Consider the following 18,760-nt stretch of genomic DNA (forward strand, 5'->3'; position numbering starts at 1 on the left):
CGTGGAGATCTTCCCGGGCTAGAGAGAGGGGCCCTGCCTTGGCCCTTAGGGCCACCCAGAGTCGTCCTGACTTCTAAGTAGGGAATATCTGACCTCTGTAGGACTAGAGGTAGAATAGTTGTGGTGTCCATGTGGCAGGAGCCACATAAGCATTTATGATGTAATAACCAAATAGCCGGAGGACATGAGGGGTAACACCATTCTGGGCAACCTGGCTTCATCAATTCCGTGGCTTTGGTCGAGGTGCTACCCTGTGCCAAATTCCAAGTCCTTCCTGACCCTATTCCCCTTTCTGTGCACCAGGGAACCAGTACACCCCCTTCCAACCCCAGCAATTCGGTTGTCATGGTACAGATTAATGACCATGGGCTAGGGAGTTAGGCAACTTCTTTTGCCTCTCTGCGCCAGCGTTTGTATCTGTAAAATGGGTGGGGGCTAACAATAACCTTCTTTTAGATGGACTCAACACACGCAAGAGCTTGACTGTTCATCTTCTGATCATCTGGCAAATTCATCTCACTCATTATCCCTGCTCGTCCGGTTCTTTTACTTCCTTCTCATTTAAATCTCGAACATCCACCTTGGTGGTAAAGTTAGTTTGCATCTTACGCCGTTTTTCTCGTCCCTCCTTCCCAGGCCCACCCTTCGCAGACGCAGAGCGTCTGCTGGTTGGATTGACGGTCAGCGACGGCGGTCTCTGAGGCAGTTCAGTCCTGTCCTCGGCTTGGGAAGTCTCCGAAAGGCCAGCTCAGATCCTCTGCGGCGCTGCCCTGCAGGGAAAGCAGCCTCCAGCCCATCTCTCAGGGGCGCGAGTGGAAGAACCACACTGCAGCAGAGGTAACAAGCACCGACCGCGGCCAAAGCGGGGTGGGGATGGGCGCATCAGAAGGTAACGGGAGGACCGGGATCAAGAACGCGCCAAGCCATCTACGCCTGGCCTCCTTATCCTCCAACAGTGGCCCCAGTTATCTCCCCGAATCCCCTCCGCGGCTCCAGAAGTGACAGCCACGTGGACCGCGGGGAAATGGAATGCTGGCGTGGGGGGCGGGGCTGGAAGGGCGCCCGGGAGGTGAAGAAGGACCCGCGTACGCGCGCCCCGGCGCCTGGTGCCAGGCGACACCGCCGGGAGCGAGCACGCCCCTGACGTAACGCGCCTTTCGTCCAATGAGCACAGGCCGGAGGGAGTGTCGTTCCGCCCCCTCCGCCCCGCCGCCGCCGCCACAGCAGCTGCCTCCGGGAGCGTCTGAGGAGTCGCGGGCCGCTGCAGGCTCAGGCGCCGCACCGCGCCTGCCGGAGCCGCCGGACGAGGCCCAGGGAGCCGCTCGCCCCAACCCCGCCGCCCGATGTCCTCAAGATGGAGGCAGCGGGGGCGGCGACGTGAAGAGAGCGGCGCTGTGGGCGCGGGAGCAGGGGCCCGGGCGGCTCGGGCGGAGGCGGTGCCGGGATGGGGCTCCTGCTCATGATTCTGGCGTCGGCCGTGCTGGGCTCCTTCCTCACGCTCCTCACCCAGTTCTTGCTGCTGTACCGCAAACAGCCCGAGCCGCCGCCGGACGAGGCGGCCCGCGAGGGCGACGGCTTCCGCTACATCAAGCCGGTGCCGGGCCTGGCCCTGAGAGAGTACCTTTATGGCGGCGGCGGGACTGAGGAGCCCTCCAGCGGGCCCCCCGAGGGCGGCGCGACCCCGGCCCCGGCCCCTGAGACCCCCGCCCCGCCGACGCGGGAGACCTGCTACTTCCTCAACGCCACCATCCTGTTCCTGTTCCGGGAGCTGCGGGACACCGCGCTGGCTCGCCGCTGGGTCACCAAGAAGATCAAGGTGGAGTTCGAGGAGCTGCTGCAGACCAAGACGGCCGGACGCCTGCTGGAGGGGCTGAGCCTGCGGGACGTGTTCCTGGGCGAGACCGTGCCCTTCATCAAGACCATCCGGCTCCTCCGGCCGGTGGTGCCCTCGGCCAGCGGGGGGAGACGCTGCCCGCCACCTCCCCCGAGGAGCTGGCCTTCGAGGCGGAGGTGGAGTACAACGGGGGCTTCCACCTGGCCATCGACGTGGACTTGGTCTTCGGCAAGTCCGCCTACCTGTTCGTCAAGCTGTCCCGAGTGGTGGGGAGGCTGCGCTTCGTCTTCACTCGCGTGCCCTTCACCCACTGGTTCTTCTCCTTCGTGGAGGACCCGCTGATCGACTTTGAGGTGCGCTCCCAGTTTGAAGGGCGGCCTATGCCCCAGCTCACCTCCATCATCGTCAACCAGCTCAAGAAAATCATTAAGCGCAAGCACACTCTCCCGAGTTACAAGATCAGGTGAGAGGGAGGGAGGTGGGGAAAAGATACCCCGCAGGCGCGGGGGCCTAGCTGCCGGGAATCCGGGCCTGGGCGCGATGCGGCTGCCTGCTTGGAATGGGAAGGGCAGAGGCTCAGCCCCAGCCCCTGCTTTTCCGGGCATCTCCCCAACCCTGGCCGGACAGGACCCTGGAGGAAGGCGAGTAGTGCACACATTCTTTGCTTCCAGAGGGCATCAGTATGAGCCAGAAGCCTTCTCGCGTGTTTGTGTGCACTCAGGGTGCTGTCAGCGTGGGTAGGAGCCGCATGTTGAAAATGGAAGGGCAGTACCCCTAATGCCCAGGAGTCGGCTTGGGGACTGGTGAGAAACTGTTCCTGTTTGTGGTTGCGGCATTGAGGGCGGTTTTGCAGCATCACCTTGACCCCATTGAGAAATTGTTCCTGGACCCAAAGTACAGGCGTGAGAAAGAAGTGTGCGGATAGCCCGAGGCTGTTGTATTTTGCAACTGCAGGCCAGTTTTGCAGTGGCGCTTTGGCAACTTTCAGGGCAGACATGTAGTAGTATCTGTTCTAAAGGAATACTTTCCCACAGCAAATGGAAAACCAGTTGGGAGCCTATACATATTGTAGTTCTCTGTAGATTTTGTGTTAATGTCATCTTCCCCATTGAGGTTCTGTAGCACAGACCTAGATTCTGCTCCTAATGTGTCAACGCTGGCTGCAAGTTTCTCACACAGTACCTGAGATCGCCCTGCAGATGGAATTTTAATGATAGTGATTTTAACTTTTTAAAGCTCTTCTGTATGTAGCTTAATTTTACATAGTACACTGTTTTGATTAATGGGCAAGGGTTTTTTGTTCTTGGTGTTTTTTTTTTTTAATATCATAGAAGAAGTGGAAGGGGAAAGGAAGTTTTGTAGGGATAGAGGCTTCATCTACTTTCGTCTGACTTGTTGGAAGTGGAAAGGGTCATAGATGGCTGTTTCTTCGAAATCAGCTGAATTTTTTATGTCACTTTTTGTCCTCTAAATTTCTGTTCATTAAAATGTTTGACTCTTGGATTTTGTCCTTCCTTATAAAACTGTGTCAGTCTGGTATTTGCCTTACCTAGTGCCCTCTAGTTGCATATTTCTAGACCGCTGATTTTCTACCAAAGTGTCAAGCAACAGTGACCCAGGTAATCCAGGGATATTTTGTTTGGGTTTGTGATGGATTATTGACTTGTGTATGTGGCAGATATGCCTTACTAATTATGTTTTGTTTAGGCTAATAGCATAGAGTGACAGCTTAAAACTGTTGAATGGCAGGAGAAATTTATTTTATAATGGATATATTTCCATAGATTTGCAGAGAGTGGTGAACTGGTTGTTCACTGTGTTTGATTTCCCATTCTGTGAAGTAGAACATACTTTATGAAAACTACTCTTTAAGCTTTGGAATGTAAGTGACTAAATTATAAATGAGTTCTGTTATTTAACCAGTGAGATGTTTGTTTATAGCAGTGTGTTGCTAAGAAAGTAATGGAAAAAAGTTAACAGATTTTGGTATGCTGCTGTTTTCTTGGTAACTTTCAGGTAATAAAATTTGACTAAGGTATTATTTGGGGGTTATTTGCAGAATAGCCAGTGGCCGTGAGGTTGCATATCATTTTGAGGGGTTTTTTGTGTTTTTTGTTTTGTTTTTTTTAATGTAGACTTGGAATTCAGTTAAATTGGAAGGAAATTATGAATAGCAGTTATGGAGACATTAGTAGGTTTTATTGCTTTGAAGGAACTTTATCATCTGTATCTTTGAATAGCATCACCATTTAAAGTACAACAAAATTGCTTTCATTTGCTATATCTGAAGGGATTTTTTTTAAAAAAACGTAGCAGGTGTCTGGTTCCAGTTTTAAACTTTACACATTAAACGGTCACCTCCAGAAATATACAGGTTTGTGCTCTTTATATTAGAGGGCGTTTCGGTGGTAAATCAGTAAATACTAACAGCTTATCACTTAATCTGCAAATGTTTGTTGTACACCTGCTATGTGCTTATTATAGTTTAAGTGTTGGGGCTTCAGTACTGAACAGCCTCAACCATGTGGAGCCTAAAGTTTAATGAGAACTCAATTAGCAGTACTTAATATGATTTAACTAGAATGTGATTGATTGATGGAGGGTTGAAGTAGTGGCAGCTGATTTTAGTTAAGTAAAAGAAAATAATAGACGTGTGAGGATGAAATGGGCTGCTCCAGGAAGTGTTGAGTTCTCTTGTCTATGTAGCTGTTCTGCCAGAAGTATTTTAAGCTACTGATATTGTGGAGCGAATTCAGATTTCGGTTAAGAGAATGAGTTAAAGTACATTTAAGATGTATCACAATTCTCATAATGAGAATTAAAGTAGCTATTGTTTACCCTTTTATATAGATGAAGGAGTAGTGCTCAGAGTAGTTAAATAACTTAAAGTCACACAGCTGTTCTGTAGTGAAATCCAGCCCTGATAAAGCCAGAGCTACCTTTTTTCCTTCAACTCTGTCATCTTGTTCTTAAGGTTTTGTTTTTTGTTTTTTAAAGTATGATATCAATGTAACATATATATGGAGGCACCTTTGCAGATCAACTGAGAACTCTGAGAAGAGTGTAACTGAAGATTTTTTTTCTTAAATTGGAAATTTTGAGAGCAGATCCTTTAAAGGTTAAATCTTTGGTTGCTGCCCCACATAGTATTTCTTTTTTAATCCAGCAGATTTTGTTTCCAAATAGAAGGTCTGCTAGTTTATCCTTTTTAGCCATCTAATCTACTTAGAGCTAAAGCAGTAAAGAAAATTGTATTGAGTCTTAGGATCCTTTGGCACTTTAATTATTATATAACAGAAATACCTTGCCAATTAGCATTGTTGTCACTTCTCCCCACCCTTTATTTGTTTTTCCATTTCGTGTTGCTGAAGTGAAGGTAGCCTGTGAGGAATGCCAGTTCCTAACGTCTCATCTAGAGATTCAAAGGAGTTCAAGTGGTTGCTTTCTAAGGATTGTGATGATTAACATCTCATTTTACCCAAATAACGTAGTTTGTAAACTTTATAATATTTTTTAAAAATGAGTTATAATACGTACACATTTTCTACATATTATAATTTAGTTTTACTAATGTAATTCTAAGTTCATCTCCCTTAAATGTTGTTTTGAATTTTTTCCCTAAAGTATATACTTTAAAATAGTAAATTAAAGTCCTAGTGTTGGGGGGGTACCAAGTTGTTGTTGTTGTTTTTAATTAACCCAAAAATTAGTCTTCAGGAAAGAAAGATTGCCACTAATATTTGTGACTACATGGAGAATCCATCTTCCTCGTGAAATCTAAGTTATAGTCCGGGGGAGTTTAGAATTTAGGAGTCGGATACTTGAGATTCTTGATGCTTCTCTTTCTAGACTGTTATTGCTGTGTTTTAGCATTGGTTGCATACTGGAAGGCCAAATTCAGTTTGCAGGTACTTTTTATTCGGCCTCACGGTATTTTTGTTGTTGTTGTTTCTTAATTGCCAGTATTTAAAAAGGGAAGATTTTGCATGATTTGGATTTCTGCCTTCTCTTAGGAGACGTTTGAAGATCTTGTTGCACCAGGCCTGCATTCCTTATAGCAATAACAGGATGGAGAGAGAGGTCTGGTAGCAGCTGCAGGAAGTTCTTAGGCATAGTTTATAGTCCCCACCTACTTGCTAATGGTAGTTGTCTGGCCTAGCGTGAATTTGAGATCCTTCCTAAATAGGGAGTAACACTGTTGCTAATCAGTGAAAATGGGAAGAATAAATAGCTGAATAGTAAAGGCCGGTAATTATTAGCCTTCTTTAAATATTATTATCTTTCAAGAGACTTTCATTGAGCAGTTTTATTTTATAAAAGACTTCGGTATAATGTTGAATTTTTAAAAAATCCCTTGAAACATTTTCCATTCTCAGTACAGTGATAGTAAGTACCTAGTGGCTGTTTTTCACTTGAGTGTGGTGGATTTTTGCTTTAGTGTGAAGTGGGTCATTAACTATGTAAGCGCATACTTCTCTGATCTACAAATAAGGAGACATCTACTTGTTGATATTTGAATTTGATGAGTGCATGTGAAACAAATATCTGGGAAAAACTTCACTCTTCAGGTTCATGTAATATCCTGTGAACATGGCTGTTTTTGTCATAACTGTTCTGTTCCTTTACTCCTAAAAAGCCTTGTGCTATACATTTTTGGAAATTTTTCAAATACTCCTACCGACTAGAGGATCAAGGAAGACCACTGTCCCACCAAAAGCAAGGACTGAGCTGTATTTAGTTAGGTAGAGCTTTTTAGCGTTTTTTATTTACCTATATCTTCTCTAAGTATACCATTAATTTAAGAGAACTAAATTAGGCTTGGTCTGGAAAGCCTCATGCTCTGTAATGTGGTTTGTAATTGAATTGTTTTTGTTTGTTTGTTTGTTTTTGTCTTCTGAGATGAGGAAGGAAAAACATTTACTCTTACCATTACTTATAGCTTTTTCATTTTACTGATTATTTGAGGTAAAGTTTTTTTTTTAAAGATTTATTTATTTTAGAGAGAGTGTAAGCACACGAGTGGGAGGGGCAGAGGGAGAGGGAGAGAGAATCTCAAGCACACTCCACGCTGAGTGCGAGCCCAACCCAACACTTGATCTCATGACCCTGAGATCGGGACCTGAGCTGAAACCAAGAGTCAGACACTTAACCAACCACACCACCCAGGCACCCTGTAAAGATGGTTTGAGTAATCATGTCTTTAAAACTTTCAAAGTAAATATTCTGAAAGCTGACAAAATCATTTCCAAGTGTCAAGTACTGTGTTTATTCACTTACTTTTCATACACTTTATATGGACAACTTTAAAAAAGTGTCTTAGGCTGAAAAATATTTTACAGTAGTTTCCAAAATCCTTAGTGATTGTAGGAATCATAGTTTTACTTACTAATGTTAGTAGGAAACATAACCTTTGATACTTTGGGAGAGTACAGACAAGGACACTGTTGTATCACTGTAGCTGTTCTGGAGTAGTAGTAGTAGCTAATTTTTTTTACCTCTTGTGCTTTGATTTTCCTGCTGCTCAAATGAATATCTATATAAACAGAATTGAAAGATCATTGTCTTAGATAAATAAAATCATTTTTAAAATACTTATTTTCTGTTAATAACTGTTTCCTGAAGACTAGCATACCTAGTGTTATGGTAGGTATGGTGAAGGATAAAAATGGTTATAGTATAGTTCATGCTCTTAAGCTGGTTAGTCTTTCTGGAGAAAACAGAACAATTGAAGCTCATTATAATGGAACCTTGGATATATTTGAGACCTTCCGTTTTGTGAGGAACAGGAAGAGGAGATATCAGTATCTCTGCTGATGACTATGTTGTATAGTATTTTGTGACCTTAGGTCCTTGGTACACCTAAGTGTGCTCCCATTAATGCTGGTTTTACTTCTTTCAGGCTGGATTTTCTTAAGCTTTTTTGAATTACTGTGATTTTGGGCATTTCTAATACTTAGATGGAAAATAACATATTGATAAATTAAATCTTTTTTCTAGAAATTGGATTCACACATTGAAGGGAGAGGAGTAATTATGAAGAGACTGTTAGATTCTCATGAGTAACGTGCATGTCTGCTGGCTGTCCAGGAAAACCCCAGTTAGTTCCTAGAAATAGCCAAAGCAGATCATTATAAAGTAGATTGTATGGGAGGAGCATACCTGCTGATCAAACACTTAATATTTATAAATATCACTAATGATTTATCATATGAGGCACAGGCAAGGATAATAAAATCAGTTTGCTAACTGTATGCCAGGGACTGTGTGGGCAGTTCTGTACACCTGCTGCCTCAATAGTTAAAACTACTGTGTGAGAGAGTTTAGTATCTCATTTTTACAGATGTGGCAACTTGAGACTTAGACGGGGTTAGTGACTTTCTCAAAAAAAGAGTCTGGGCTCCCAAAGCTCATGCTGTGTTATTTCTGTAGAGGTAAACCAACTGTTACTTTAAAACAAGCTGGTGTTAGTCCCTTCAGTTAAGAATGATTTTTACATTTTTAAACTTTACATTTAAAGTTGCTCAAAGAAGAAGAATATGAGACAGATCATACGCACCCACAGATTCTAAAATACTTACTACCTGGCCCTTTGTAAAAAAAATTTTGCTCTAAACGTTTAAACAAAAAAAACCCTAAAAAAAAACAAGATAAAAACTATGCTTAAATGCCTACAAAAAAAAGAGCAGATGTACATATATGTTGAAAGGTACTTTTAAGCCTGTTTTTTGAGGGTTTTATCTTTTTGGATTTTGGAAAGCTAATGAGAACTGTGGCTCTCTGCAGAAAAATGCATAAACAAAATTTCATGTAATTTCATGAAATTTATAGTCCCCTCAAAACCTGTCTAGGGTGCTTAGACTCCAGGTTGAGTAATAAGCACAGACAGAAGGATACAACTTTGTTGCCATAAAACTAACATGGTTAAATATTAAGCACTTTAATAATTTTGTTGGCCTTCTTAGAAGCTATACAGGACTCATATGGCTCAGGCATTCCAAAAAATCTCTAAGGAAGACTAACCAGTCTCTCCCCCCGCCCCCCTTAGTAAGATTCTCTATAGCAGTCTGAGGCTTTTTGAATCAGTTGTTCAGTAAGAATATTTGACATGTAAAGTTAGAGTTCCTTCCACTCAATACCATGTTTAGAAGTTAAATATTGACCTGACATTTCTTCCTATCAAATTCTCTATTTTCTCAGAACAGTGTCACCAGGAAACAAGTGCTATTAAATCCCTTTGTTCCATTTCTAGAGTCATAGGACCTCCCGACACTTGGCATGGCATCAGAGCACATCATACCTCACTGAAAGTTGTAAAGCAACTACCTAGTTATTAGTACAAGTTTTACAGAAGTTTAGTTCGAAAATGTTTCTTGCCAAATTGCTTAGACTTGCATAAAACTACATACTTAGTGTACTTGTACCAGAGAAAATGGAGTACGTGTTAATTATTTCAGATGAGTGGAACTGCAGGTGCTAAAGAGACTGTCACTCCTATTGGAATTATCTTATTCTTTTGGGTTGAGGCTATAGAGGAGTATTTAAATTGTCTATTCTAGTCAGTAGAGCTTTGGGGTAGACTTTAGCACTCTCCCAAGCAAGAGCCCTTGAACAAGAGGCCTTATCTTCCCTAGTCTCAGTTTCCGTATCTGTAAAATGGAAATGGAAATCATATCCATCTGATTGGAGGTATTAAATGTCACATATATGATATCCACTGAATAAACATATCTTCCCTTTAGTAACTAATTGAATATACACATTTATTGAATATCCTACATCTGTCAGACATTTTACTCAAGATATGTCAGACATTTGCTAGGTGACACATTAAATTTGTTTACCCTTTTAAAGGAATGATAAGCTCATTGTAAAAATTCACATAGAAAATATGAGATATCAAAGTGAAAAACCTACTGTAATATCTTAAAATGGTTAAATTCAGGGACTATTCTTCTATACTTTTTCTTAAATATATTCTAATTTTTTATTAGTAAAAACAGGATCATCCCATTCTTAGCATCTTGCCTTTTTTTTTTTTAACTTTATCTTGGCTTTTCTAAATATACCTACTTCATTTGTTTTAACAGGTTCTTAGAATTACATTTTTCAGAAGTACTGTAAGTGAACCAATTCCTTATTGATTCTTTCATTTTTCTAACTACTATAAATAATGATACCATAAACATCCTTCTACCTATATCTTTGTAGATATTAGGTTTTTTTCTTCCAATGTTTCTTCAGGCTGTTTTTTTGGGTTTTGTTTGCTATAGTTTTTGCAAATGCTCAGATAGTATTTAGGAACATAAAGAAGTTGAAAATGTACTTCTCTCCCTTTTAATTTCATCCCCCAATATAGTCCATGCTAAGTTTGGCGTGTACACCTCTCTGCTCAGACACATACTCAGGCCTCTTGCCTGCTGAGGAGGTTCCTCTCTCTTCCTCTCCTCCTCCTTCTCCCATCATCTCTCCCTCTTTCCTTAACAGTAAAATGGGGGAGTATATTATAAATGTGACCCTGCAGATTGGTTTCTGAGAGTAATACAGATATCCCTCCTGGCAGTTTGTATGGGTCGAACTCATTCACCACTTTTTTTCACGCCTGGCCGCATCTCCAGCTTTGACCTTATCTTCTATAACTCTTCCTTTCGCTTAGTCTGTTCCAGCCTCCTGGCTGTTCTCACACTCCATGCGTACGACCATCACAAGGGCTTTCCTAGTTTTTCTTTAGGAATGTTTTTCCCACAGATAGCCAAAGAGCTCACACCATCATTTTCATGTCCCTGCTGAAATACCATCTTTTGACTATCCTATATGAAAAAGCACGTTAGCCCTTTAAATGCCAGAACTATTTTTTTGTATAAACTTTTTATTGACATATATATGTGTGCGTGTGTGTGTATATGTGTGTCTGTGCCTGTGTACATAGAAACTGCCCAAATCCTAAGTGTATGCTTGATATATTTTCACAAAGTGAACTCAGCTATGTAACTGAAGTGCTGGAATTTTGAATTCCGTCTAATGAGCTCTCTATTTGAATTTCATAAACAGAGGTACAGAACATATTTTAACCTTTTCTTTAAATGATGGAAGGTCGTTATTATAAACACAGGCTGCTGATACGTAACCTAATTCTGATTGTAAAATCACTGTTGAAGAGGAGTGCCTCATCCCTTTCTTTATACACACACACACACACACACACACACACACACAAATTATGCTGATTTTAAGTCTCCAGCAGTTCACAATGCTGAGTTAAGGTCTGTTGGCCACCTTAGGGGCACCAGCTCTCCTCTCATTTCCACAAAAACAAAACACGAATGTGTTTGCAGCCTTCTCTGACACTCCAGAAGCTGTGGCTTTTAATTTCATGTTCTTAGGAAAGGTCAGTATAGAGAAACTGTAGATGATCCTTTCCTTGGACTGATGTAGAATAACAGTAAAACTAATTTTCACTGGTCTGGTGCATAATCACCAGTTTTCATGAAACCAGCAGAATGCTTTAGTACATGTATTTCTTTCTTCTCTAATCAGCACATTGGGTATTTATGCCCATGAATTCTTCATGTATTGTTGGGAAAATGGAGGTGATGATATGGTGGGTAGAGTACTGAGATGTCTGTGCTTTGGTTTGCATAGCTTTGAGAAAAGAGCTAGAAAATGTCCCACTGCCCAGCATGATTAGTTCTTGTTGGTATGTACCTAAAAACAAGAATACTAGGGGGGCGGCTGGGTGGCTCTGTTGGTTGAGCATCTGACTCTTGATCTCAGCTCAGGTCTTGATCTCAGGGTCCTGAGTCCAAGCCCGGTATTGGGCTCTACAATGGGCGTGAAGTCTACTTAAAAAACAAACAAGAATACTATGATTAGCACAGTAAAAATGTTTTGGTTGGGCTTTTTCCTTTGTACTAAGTATCTGTATGCATACTTGGTTCAGCGGTAAGGTACATTACCAGTTAAACACATATTTGTGTCCTCAGTATGTTTGGAAATGTTGTTTCTTGTAGGATCAACTCCCATATCCTACCTGTATAGTCTGCAGTTAAAAGTGACTATTGTTTTTTGCTGTAAAACCTTAAATAATAATAATGAGGACATATTTCTGTTTAGTAGCTGGCTACAAAAATCTATATTTTAAAAAATAACTGTGTTCTGTTCTTAGATACAGCCATTTCGTGCAGACATCAATATCTACTAAATAGTGCATCTGGTGTTTGTGTTATATGCTTACTGTCCTTTTCACACAATAGTCTTTCATATATACTTGATTATACTCCTGCTCATTACTAAGGATGATTGTGGTTGCTGACTACACAGTCTTGCTACCTTAGTTATTTGGTCAAGCAAGTAAACAATTCAGAGCTTTTAGTTCTGTGAAACTTGCTCTGGCTGAAGTAAGAGCCATTCTATTATAGCTAATTTCACTATATGGTAATCATTTTTATAATGCACTGAAAACCTCATTTTGTTCTTACTATAAGTATAATATTCTGTAAGATTTAGGACAGGTGATGTCTGGTCTGTTTTAATATTTGGAAAGGTCATTAGTTCTCAGTATTTAACTCTGGGTTTTAAACAGGACTAAAGCGCCAACTTCTGACATGGGAAGAATTTAAATGTTTGTAGCAAACTAAGTGTCCTTCATTTACTAATTACTGGAGTGGCATATAGTACAGATTGTATTTAGTTCAGGCATTTTGAAATTAGTCAAGTTTAAGGGGAAAATTCACGACAGTCTTAGTCTGTAATAAAGTCCATGAATATAATTTGTCTAAATTACAGGCCAATTTTTAGCAAATTGTTTATTTAAAATATTTGATTAAATTATTCAAAATGTTTGGATTTTTTAGTGCTATAGATTGAGGATTTGGACTTGTTATTCCGAGAATCATGCCAGGCAACAAGCATTTATTAGACCAGACTCTGTGGTAATAATTGCTGGAGCCTTGGGGATACTCTCTGCTTTTAATGGTTTCACTTGAAAGTAACTCAGCCTCTTTGTCTTGAAACAATAGGATTAGATGACCAGGAATTTCTCTTTTACTTCTGGAATTATCGATTTGTTGATTTAGTGTATTTTTAGGCAAGTCATGCAACTTGTTATTTTTAAGACTGAATGAAATAAAAATTAGACTTTTAAAATTTCTTAGAAAAAGGGATTTTGTAATTATGAGGTGGCATTATTATTCACTTACCTGTTATTTCTGCAGCGGTCTTATGTAGGGATTTCTCTCAAATATGCAAGTACAAATCATCTTAAAAATACTTAAGTAAAAATTTAATAAGTTCCAACTTTAGGTAAGAGAAGCAGAGATACAGATAATATTAAAGCCATTTCTGTTCCAGAATATGCTTTGCTACTTTTATTTGGATAGAGAAAAAATTAGGAGAAAGCTGGGCACTTACATAACCTTAAAGTATTACCTTTTCTCCTCATTTCTCTTGTTCAGATCTTTTGCTGTTCCTTCATGTCTTGAATGGAGTTTTTGTCTATTTGATACATCTGACTGGCTTAATATCAGACATCTGTATTATATACTTCATTGTTTATGTCTTCACCATAGTAGGGAAGTGATAATTTTGCTTTAATATGTTTTCTCTTTCCCCATCCATTAGACTTCAGAAGAGAGTCAGTTTACTCCGTAAGTGTTAGGTACCATCTTTGTCCAGGGCACTATACTCTGTAAAGAGAATTAGTGGTAAGAGGGAATAAATAAAACAGCCCTTCCTTCGAGATTTTTTTTTTTAGTCTAGTACTGAGAAACAATGTACTTAAAGTAAAATAGTGGGTTAGAATTTAAGAATTGCCATGATAGCTGTTAACCTTCTAACTTAAGTGGTTTTCAGAGTGTGGCTTAGGGACCACTTTGGATCTCCAAGAACCTTGCAGTAGGGGTCTGCCATGTCAAAACCATTCTCATAATAATAGAAAAATGCTACTTGCCTTTTTCAGTGTCATTCTTTCACAAGAGTACAATGGTGTTTTCCAGGAGTTATGTAATATATGATGACATCATCACCCAGACAGCAAATGGAATATGTATTCTTGTATTTAAAATAGTGTTTTTTGGGGGGCACCTGGGTGGCTTAGTTGGTTAAGCGTCTGCCTTCAGCTCAGGTCATGATCCCGGGGTCCTGGGATCCAGCCCTGCGTCTGGCTCCCTGCTCTGCAGGGAGCCTGCTTCTCCCTCTCTTTCTGCCTGCCCCTCCCCTGCTTGTGCACGCGCACGGGCGCTCCCTCTTTCTCTCTCTCTCTGTCGAATAAATAAATAGAATCTTTAAATAAAAATAAAAGTGTTATTTTTTAAAGATTCTATTTATTTATTTGAGAGAGCATGCACAAGGGAGGGGAGGCAGAGGGAGAGGAAGAAGCAGACTCCCTGGTGAGCAGGAAGCTGGGGTGGGGGGGACTTGATCCCAGGACCAGAATCATGGTCACCACCTGAGCCACCTAGGTGCCCCTAAAAGTGTTATTTTTAATCTGTAATGTGGTAAATGTGTGTATAAACCACATAAACAATTAGTCTTTGGATTCCTTAATTTTTTAAAATGTGTAGGGGTCCTTTGAACAAAATATTTGAGAACTGCTTATCTAATCTCATTTATTTTTACCATATGGGAAGGAGGTACCCCTGTTGCCTCCTTTCTGAATCAGCTTTAATGAGCATTACATACATACATTATTTTCAATTGATTTGTAGTATTTACATCTTGGTGTTGTATGGAGCACAGGTTTGAGTGGATCCGTGGCAGTTCTGATTATGAAAGCCACTTGAACTTCCTCATCCTTAGTTTCTTCATATGTAAATAAGACTTACAATGCTACACATTGTTATGAGCCATGAGAATCAAGGATGTAAATGAAAGTATTATATCCTTCACAGATGTGCTAGAAATCAATAAAGTAGTGATTTTTGTATTCTTTTATTCAAAGTTGTCTGTTGGGGCAGCTGGTAGAGAGGAGTAGGAGTTTGGATTTGAGGACAGTTCTCATGGTTCTGCCTTTTCTTCCCCAGCTTTGTGAAAGCTGAGAATTTCAATTTTATTGATCATAGGCTGTGGTAAGGGACCCTCCCATGTGAGTTGTGATGAACATAAAAAGATAGGAGATTTATCAGACATGGTCAAAAGGATTACTTTGGTTGCCTGAGTGGCTCATCTCATTTGATACTGTATCTCTCCGGTGCATAGGATATCAGTTAACATTGAACTCAAAGGTGAGTTCCATTATGAGGGACCTGCAACCTCTGTTATCACTCTTTTGTTCAGTGTGTATATAAAGCCACATCAGAATATTGTGAAGCATTTTAGATCTTGATTCTTCTATGCAGAATTAGGAGCTTGGATAAAAGTGACTGTTTCATATTAAGTAGAGGGTAGGTGGATGCTCGGGGAGAAGTTTCTGTAACCATGTTTTTTGTCCTTATTCTTATTAGTTTCATAACTATTCATGGGTACTTTTTTCTCCTTACAAGTACAGGAATTAAAATTGCTTTCCCAAGTATAGACTCTGTCAGCATGGTACACACCCAGGAATTCCATAAATAGAACAATTCTCCATAGGTTTCCATAAGTCAGTGTCACTATATTCAGCTTTAATATATGCTTTAGTTAAAAAGCTTAATGTTGCAGAGGTAGAAAAGTAACACCTAAGGTAGGGAGGCATACTGGCCATTATTAGTTTCCCTGCACTTGCGAGTTGATATCCTCAGAAAGAACACAATTTTTAAAAAATCAACTAGTATGATGACTGAAATCATGGCCATGTGGAATCTAAAATCCAAGGAAGGCCAACAGCTATGACATTGAACATCATACTTGGTGAAGGCCATCTCCTGAAATGGTTCTTTGTGGAAGGGAAGGAGTTTGCTCTGTGGTGTCTCTAGGAGACCAAACTTAAAATAGATAAATAGGAAGTTTGATGGGAAATATTTCTAGAGCACCTCCCTGTGCCTAATGCTTTATGTGAACCTTCTCATCTAATCCTTACAATAACCCTGTAAGATAGATAATAATTACTATCTTACTTTTACAAATGAAGAAACTGAGGTTCTCAAAGTTGAAATCGCTTGTCCGAGGTCTTAAAGCTAGCAGATGTAAGAACCAAAATTCAAAACCAAGCACTGACTCTAAAACCTATGTGCTGAACACTGCCTTAAACTGCCTTGTCAAAAAGAAGCTGAGGAGTAAGGGATGCTAAATGCTTTTTATTATTTCACATAATCCTTAAAACAGCTCTCTCAGCTGGGTGTAATTATTATGCTCCTTTTTCATATGAGGAAACTGAGGCTTAAAGTCAGAGTATACCCAAGGTTATGTTGCTAGGAAGTGGCAGAACAGGATTCCAAGCCAAGCTGTTCAAGCTCCAGAGTCGCTCTTACCAACTACTCTCCAACAGCTATCATGTATGTTTCTTTTCTTGAGGCAACTCACGATTTAGTTGGGAGGAGGGGGCGGTGTGAGGGAGAGCTAGAGAGAAATCGACAGGTAAACAGGGTGATTAGTGCATAATAGAAGTGTGTGTAAGTGCTTTTAGAAAACAGGTGAGGAAGTGATACCAGGTGGAGGGGACAGTTTACAGAGAGGAGGTGACTTTGAAGTAGAATTTGAATGGTGGAAGGAGCTTACCATGGGGGACTAGTTATGGGATCACAGCGGTTAGCAGGCGAACAGTCTCTCAGGAGAAATAATATAGCAGTACTCATCTTGGTAAACATGGAGGAGTTTGGTGCATGAATTGTCTTTTTAATGTAATATCAAATTGTTTAAGTAAAATTGAAAATTTGCAACTTAGTTTCATGGTTTACTAATATAGAAAATTAAGAGATTTTGAACCACTCATACTTTGTTTTCTCTCTAGCTTGTATGTAGTTTTCTGTTAGTGTTCCATACTTTGTATAATAATGTGCTCCAGAAAAGTTATGGCCAATTGAGGTTCTGTAATCATACTTAAATGCAGCAGGGGAACTCATTATTTAAAGGAATACTAAGATACCTCTGAAAAATGATAAATGAAGAAACATTTTGAAAATAATCACCCCTGCTTTATCTAGTTTAGGTATTTGGTTTAGGAGAATTCGGAGCACACTTAGATTTTTTAGTTCCTAATGTGAGAAAGCCAAGACTGTCAGACTGAAAGGCAAAAACCACACAGAACTCCCAACTGCCTCTTGAGAACTGCTTGTTCTACTCTCTTCCTTAGGCAGGATATAGTGTTGTTTGTATTCCTGAGCCCGAACAAAGACTATAGTCTCCGAATACCTAACTTTGGTCTCTCTGTTCTCAAGTAAGCACATTTGTGGAGAGGGATGAGATGACATTTGAGCTGACCAGTTAAAGGATAGTTTATCTTTAGACACAGGGAGATGGGATAGAAGTATAGTGTTGGTGGGAGAAATAGCAAAGGAACTGAATCAGGACATTATATGGTTATAGGGATTCAGTGAGGCAAAGGAGAAGCCAGTTTAATAAGACTTTGAAGAAAACCAGAATTTATGTGTCCATTACATGCCAGGCAGGAACTCCGCTAGGTGTTTCACATGTATGAACTCCCTAAGTCTTTGTAACAGTCCTATGAGGTAGCTTTTTATTTAAAGAAACAGCAGGCTTTTGTTTTGGATTTTAAAAATACTCTTTTTTAAGAAGAGGAAGCCTAATTTCAGAAATCGCAACCTTCTAAGTAACCAGTGAAATTCTGAGCCAGGCCAGTGGGCAACAAAAAGCAATAGTGGAAGAGACATCGTAGTAGTGCAGTAGAGGGGAACAGAGGTGGAACTGATTAGCTGTGAGAAGGGAAAGAGTAAAATATAACTGCAGGTTCCCGAGTGTCTATGAAATCCACAGTGCCAGTAAGAAAATAGAAGAGGAGCAAGTTTGAAGAAAAGGTGTCTAATTTACTTTTGGGCATCAATATATATAACTTGCGGAAACAGTGAGAGCAAGTGATGTTGCTAAAGAAAGTATAGAAGAGAAAGGAGATACGAAGAGAGAACTGAAGTTTTAGTATGCAGAAAAACCTCTTCTAATTCTTCGTTATGGAAAATTTCAAACTTACTCAGAAGTTAAGAGTTCAGTAAACCCCCATAATCCATAGCAGACAGTCGTTAACTTATGGCCACTTTTGACCATCTCTGTCTCCCCACACTCCCCTCCCCTGATCATTTTGAAACAAATCCCTAGGAGTTGGGATTGTATGATTCTAACTTCTGTGTTGTTTTCAAGACACCCTCCCTCCTTGACAAAGTCTCATCCAACTTCTGCCTGAGTATTCCTGGAGATAAAGGTATGCAGTGCAGTGAAACAGCTGTGCCTTTTTTTTTTTTACTTGCTCTAATTGTTAGTAAGGTTTCCCTTTTATTGAGCTGAAAACTTGAGCAGATTTATTACTTTGGCAAAGACACACAAGCCCATGCTGAAGTCAAGAGTAGATTTAGACCTCAGACTCTATTTTTATATTGGGTTTGTAGTAAACCCTCTTTCTCTAAAGATCACAGTGTTTGCAAACAGTTTTACTGCTGCCATGTGATGGAGATGTCACCAGCTGGCATTCAGGGTGCTTATAGAGCATTCTTGAAGAAACATCTTAGAGAAAAAACCTATTTTAGACATTAAAAAAGATTCAGATCCACATACGAGAAGAAGGCTTGGCTTCTCTCGTAGGTGTAAAATTTAAATACTGTATATTTTTAAAATGTTACCAAAGTAATGTACATTTTTAAATTAAACATGGTATTTCTTTTAAACTTTTACAGAAATACAACTCACCCCTTAAAATGTGCACTAATTATAAAATTCAGTTCAGTGCATATTTACAAAGTGAACAGAAGAGCGTTCAGAGCAAGCAAATAGAATATTACCAGTGGTCAAGAAGTCCTTCATATGCCATCCATTCACTACCCTCCCTGCTCTGCCTAAGAGTAGCTACTA

The 18,760-nt window shown here is 40.3% G+C and overlaps 1 protein-coding gene across 1 annotated transcript in view; it reads left to right on the plus strand.

Annotated features, from left to right (window-relative positions):
* The first annotated feature begins 1,220 nt into the window (after nt 1–1,220).
* The window catches only part of PDZD8 (PDZ domain containing 8), an 83,111-nt gene continuing 65,571 nt past the window's right edge, over nt 1,221–18,760 (plus strand). Inside the window, 2 exon segments of the mRNA XM_008686802.2 lie at nt 1,221–1,955; nt 1,958–2,297. Of these exon segments, the coding sequence (XP_008685024.2) occupies nt 1,445–1,955; nt 1,958–2,297 (851 nt within the window). The 5' untranslated portion in view covers nt 1,221–1,444.

The sequence above is a fragment of the Ursus maritimus genome, unplaced genomic scaffold (genome assembly GCF_017311325.1).
Source record: "Ursus maritimus isolate PB19 unplaced genomic scaffold, ASM1731132v1 scaffold_7, whole genome shotgun sequence".
In the NCBI taxonomy this organism is placed as follows: domain Eukaryota; kingdom Metazoa; phylum Chordata; class Mammalia; order Carnivora; family Ursidae; genus Ursus; species Ursus maritimus.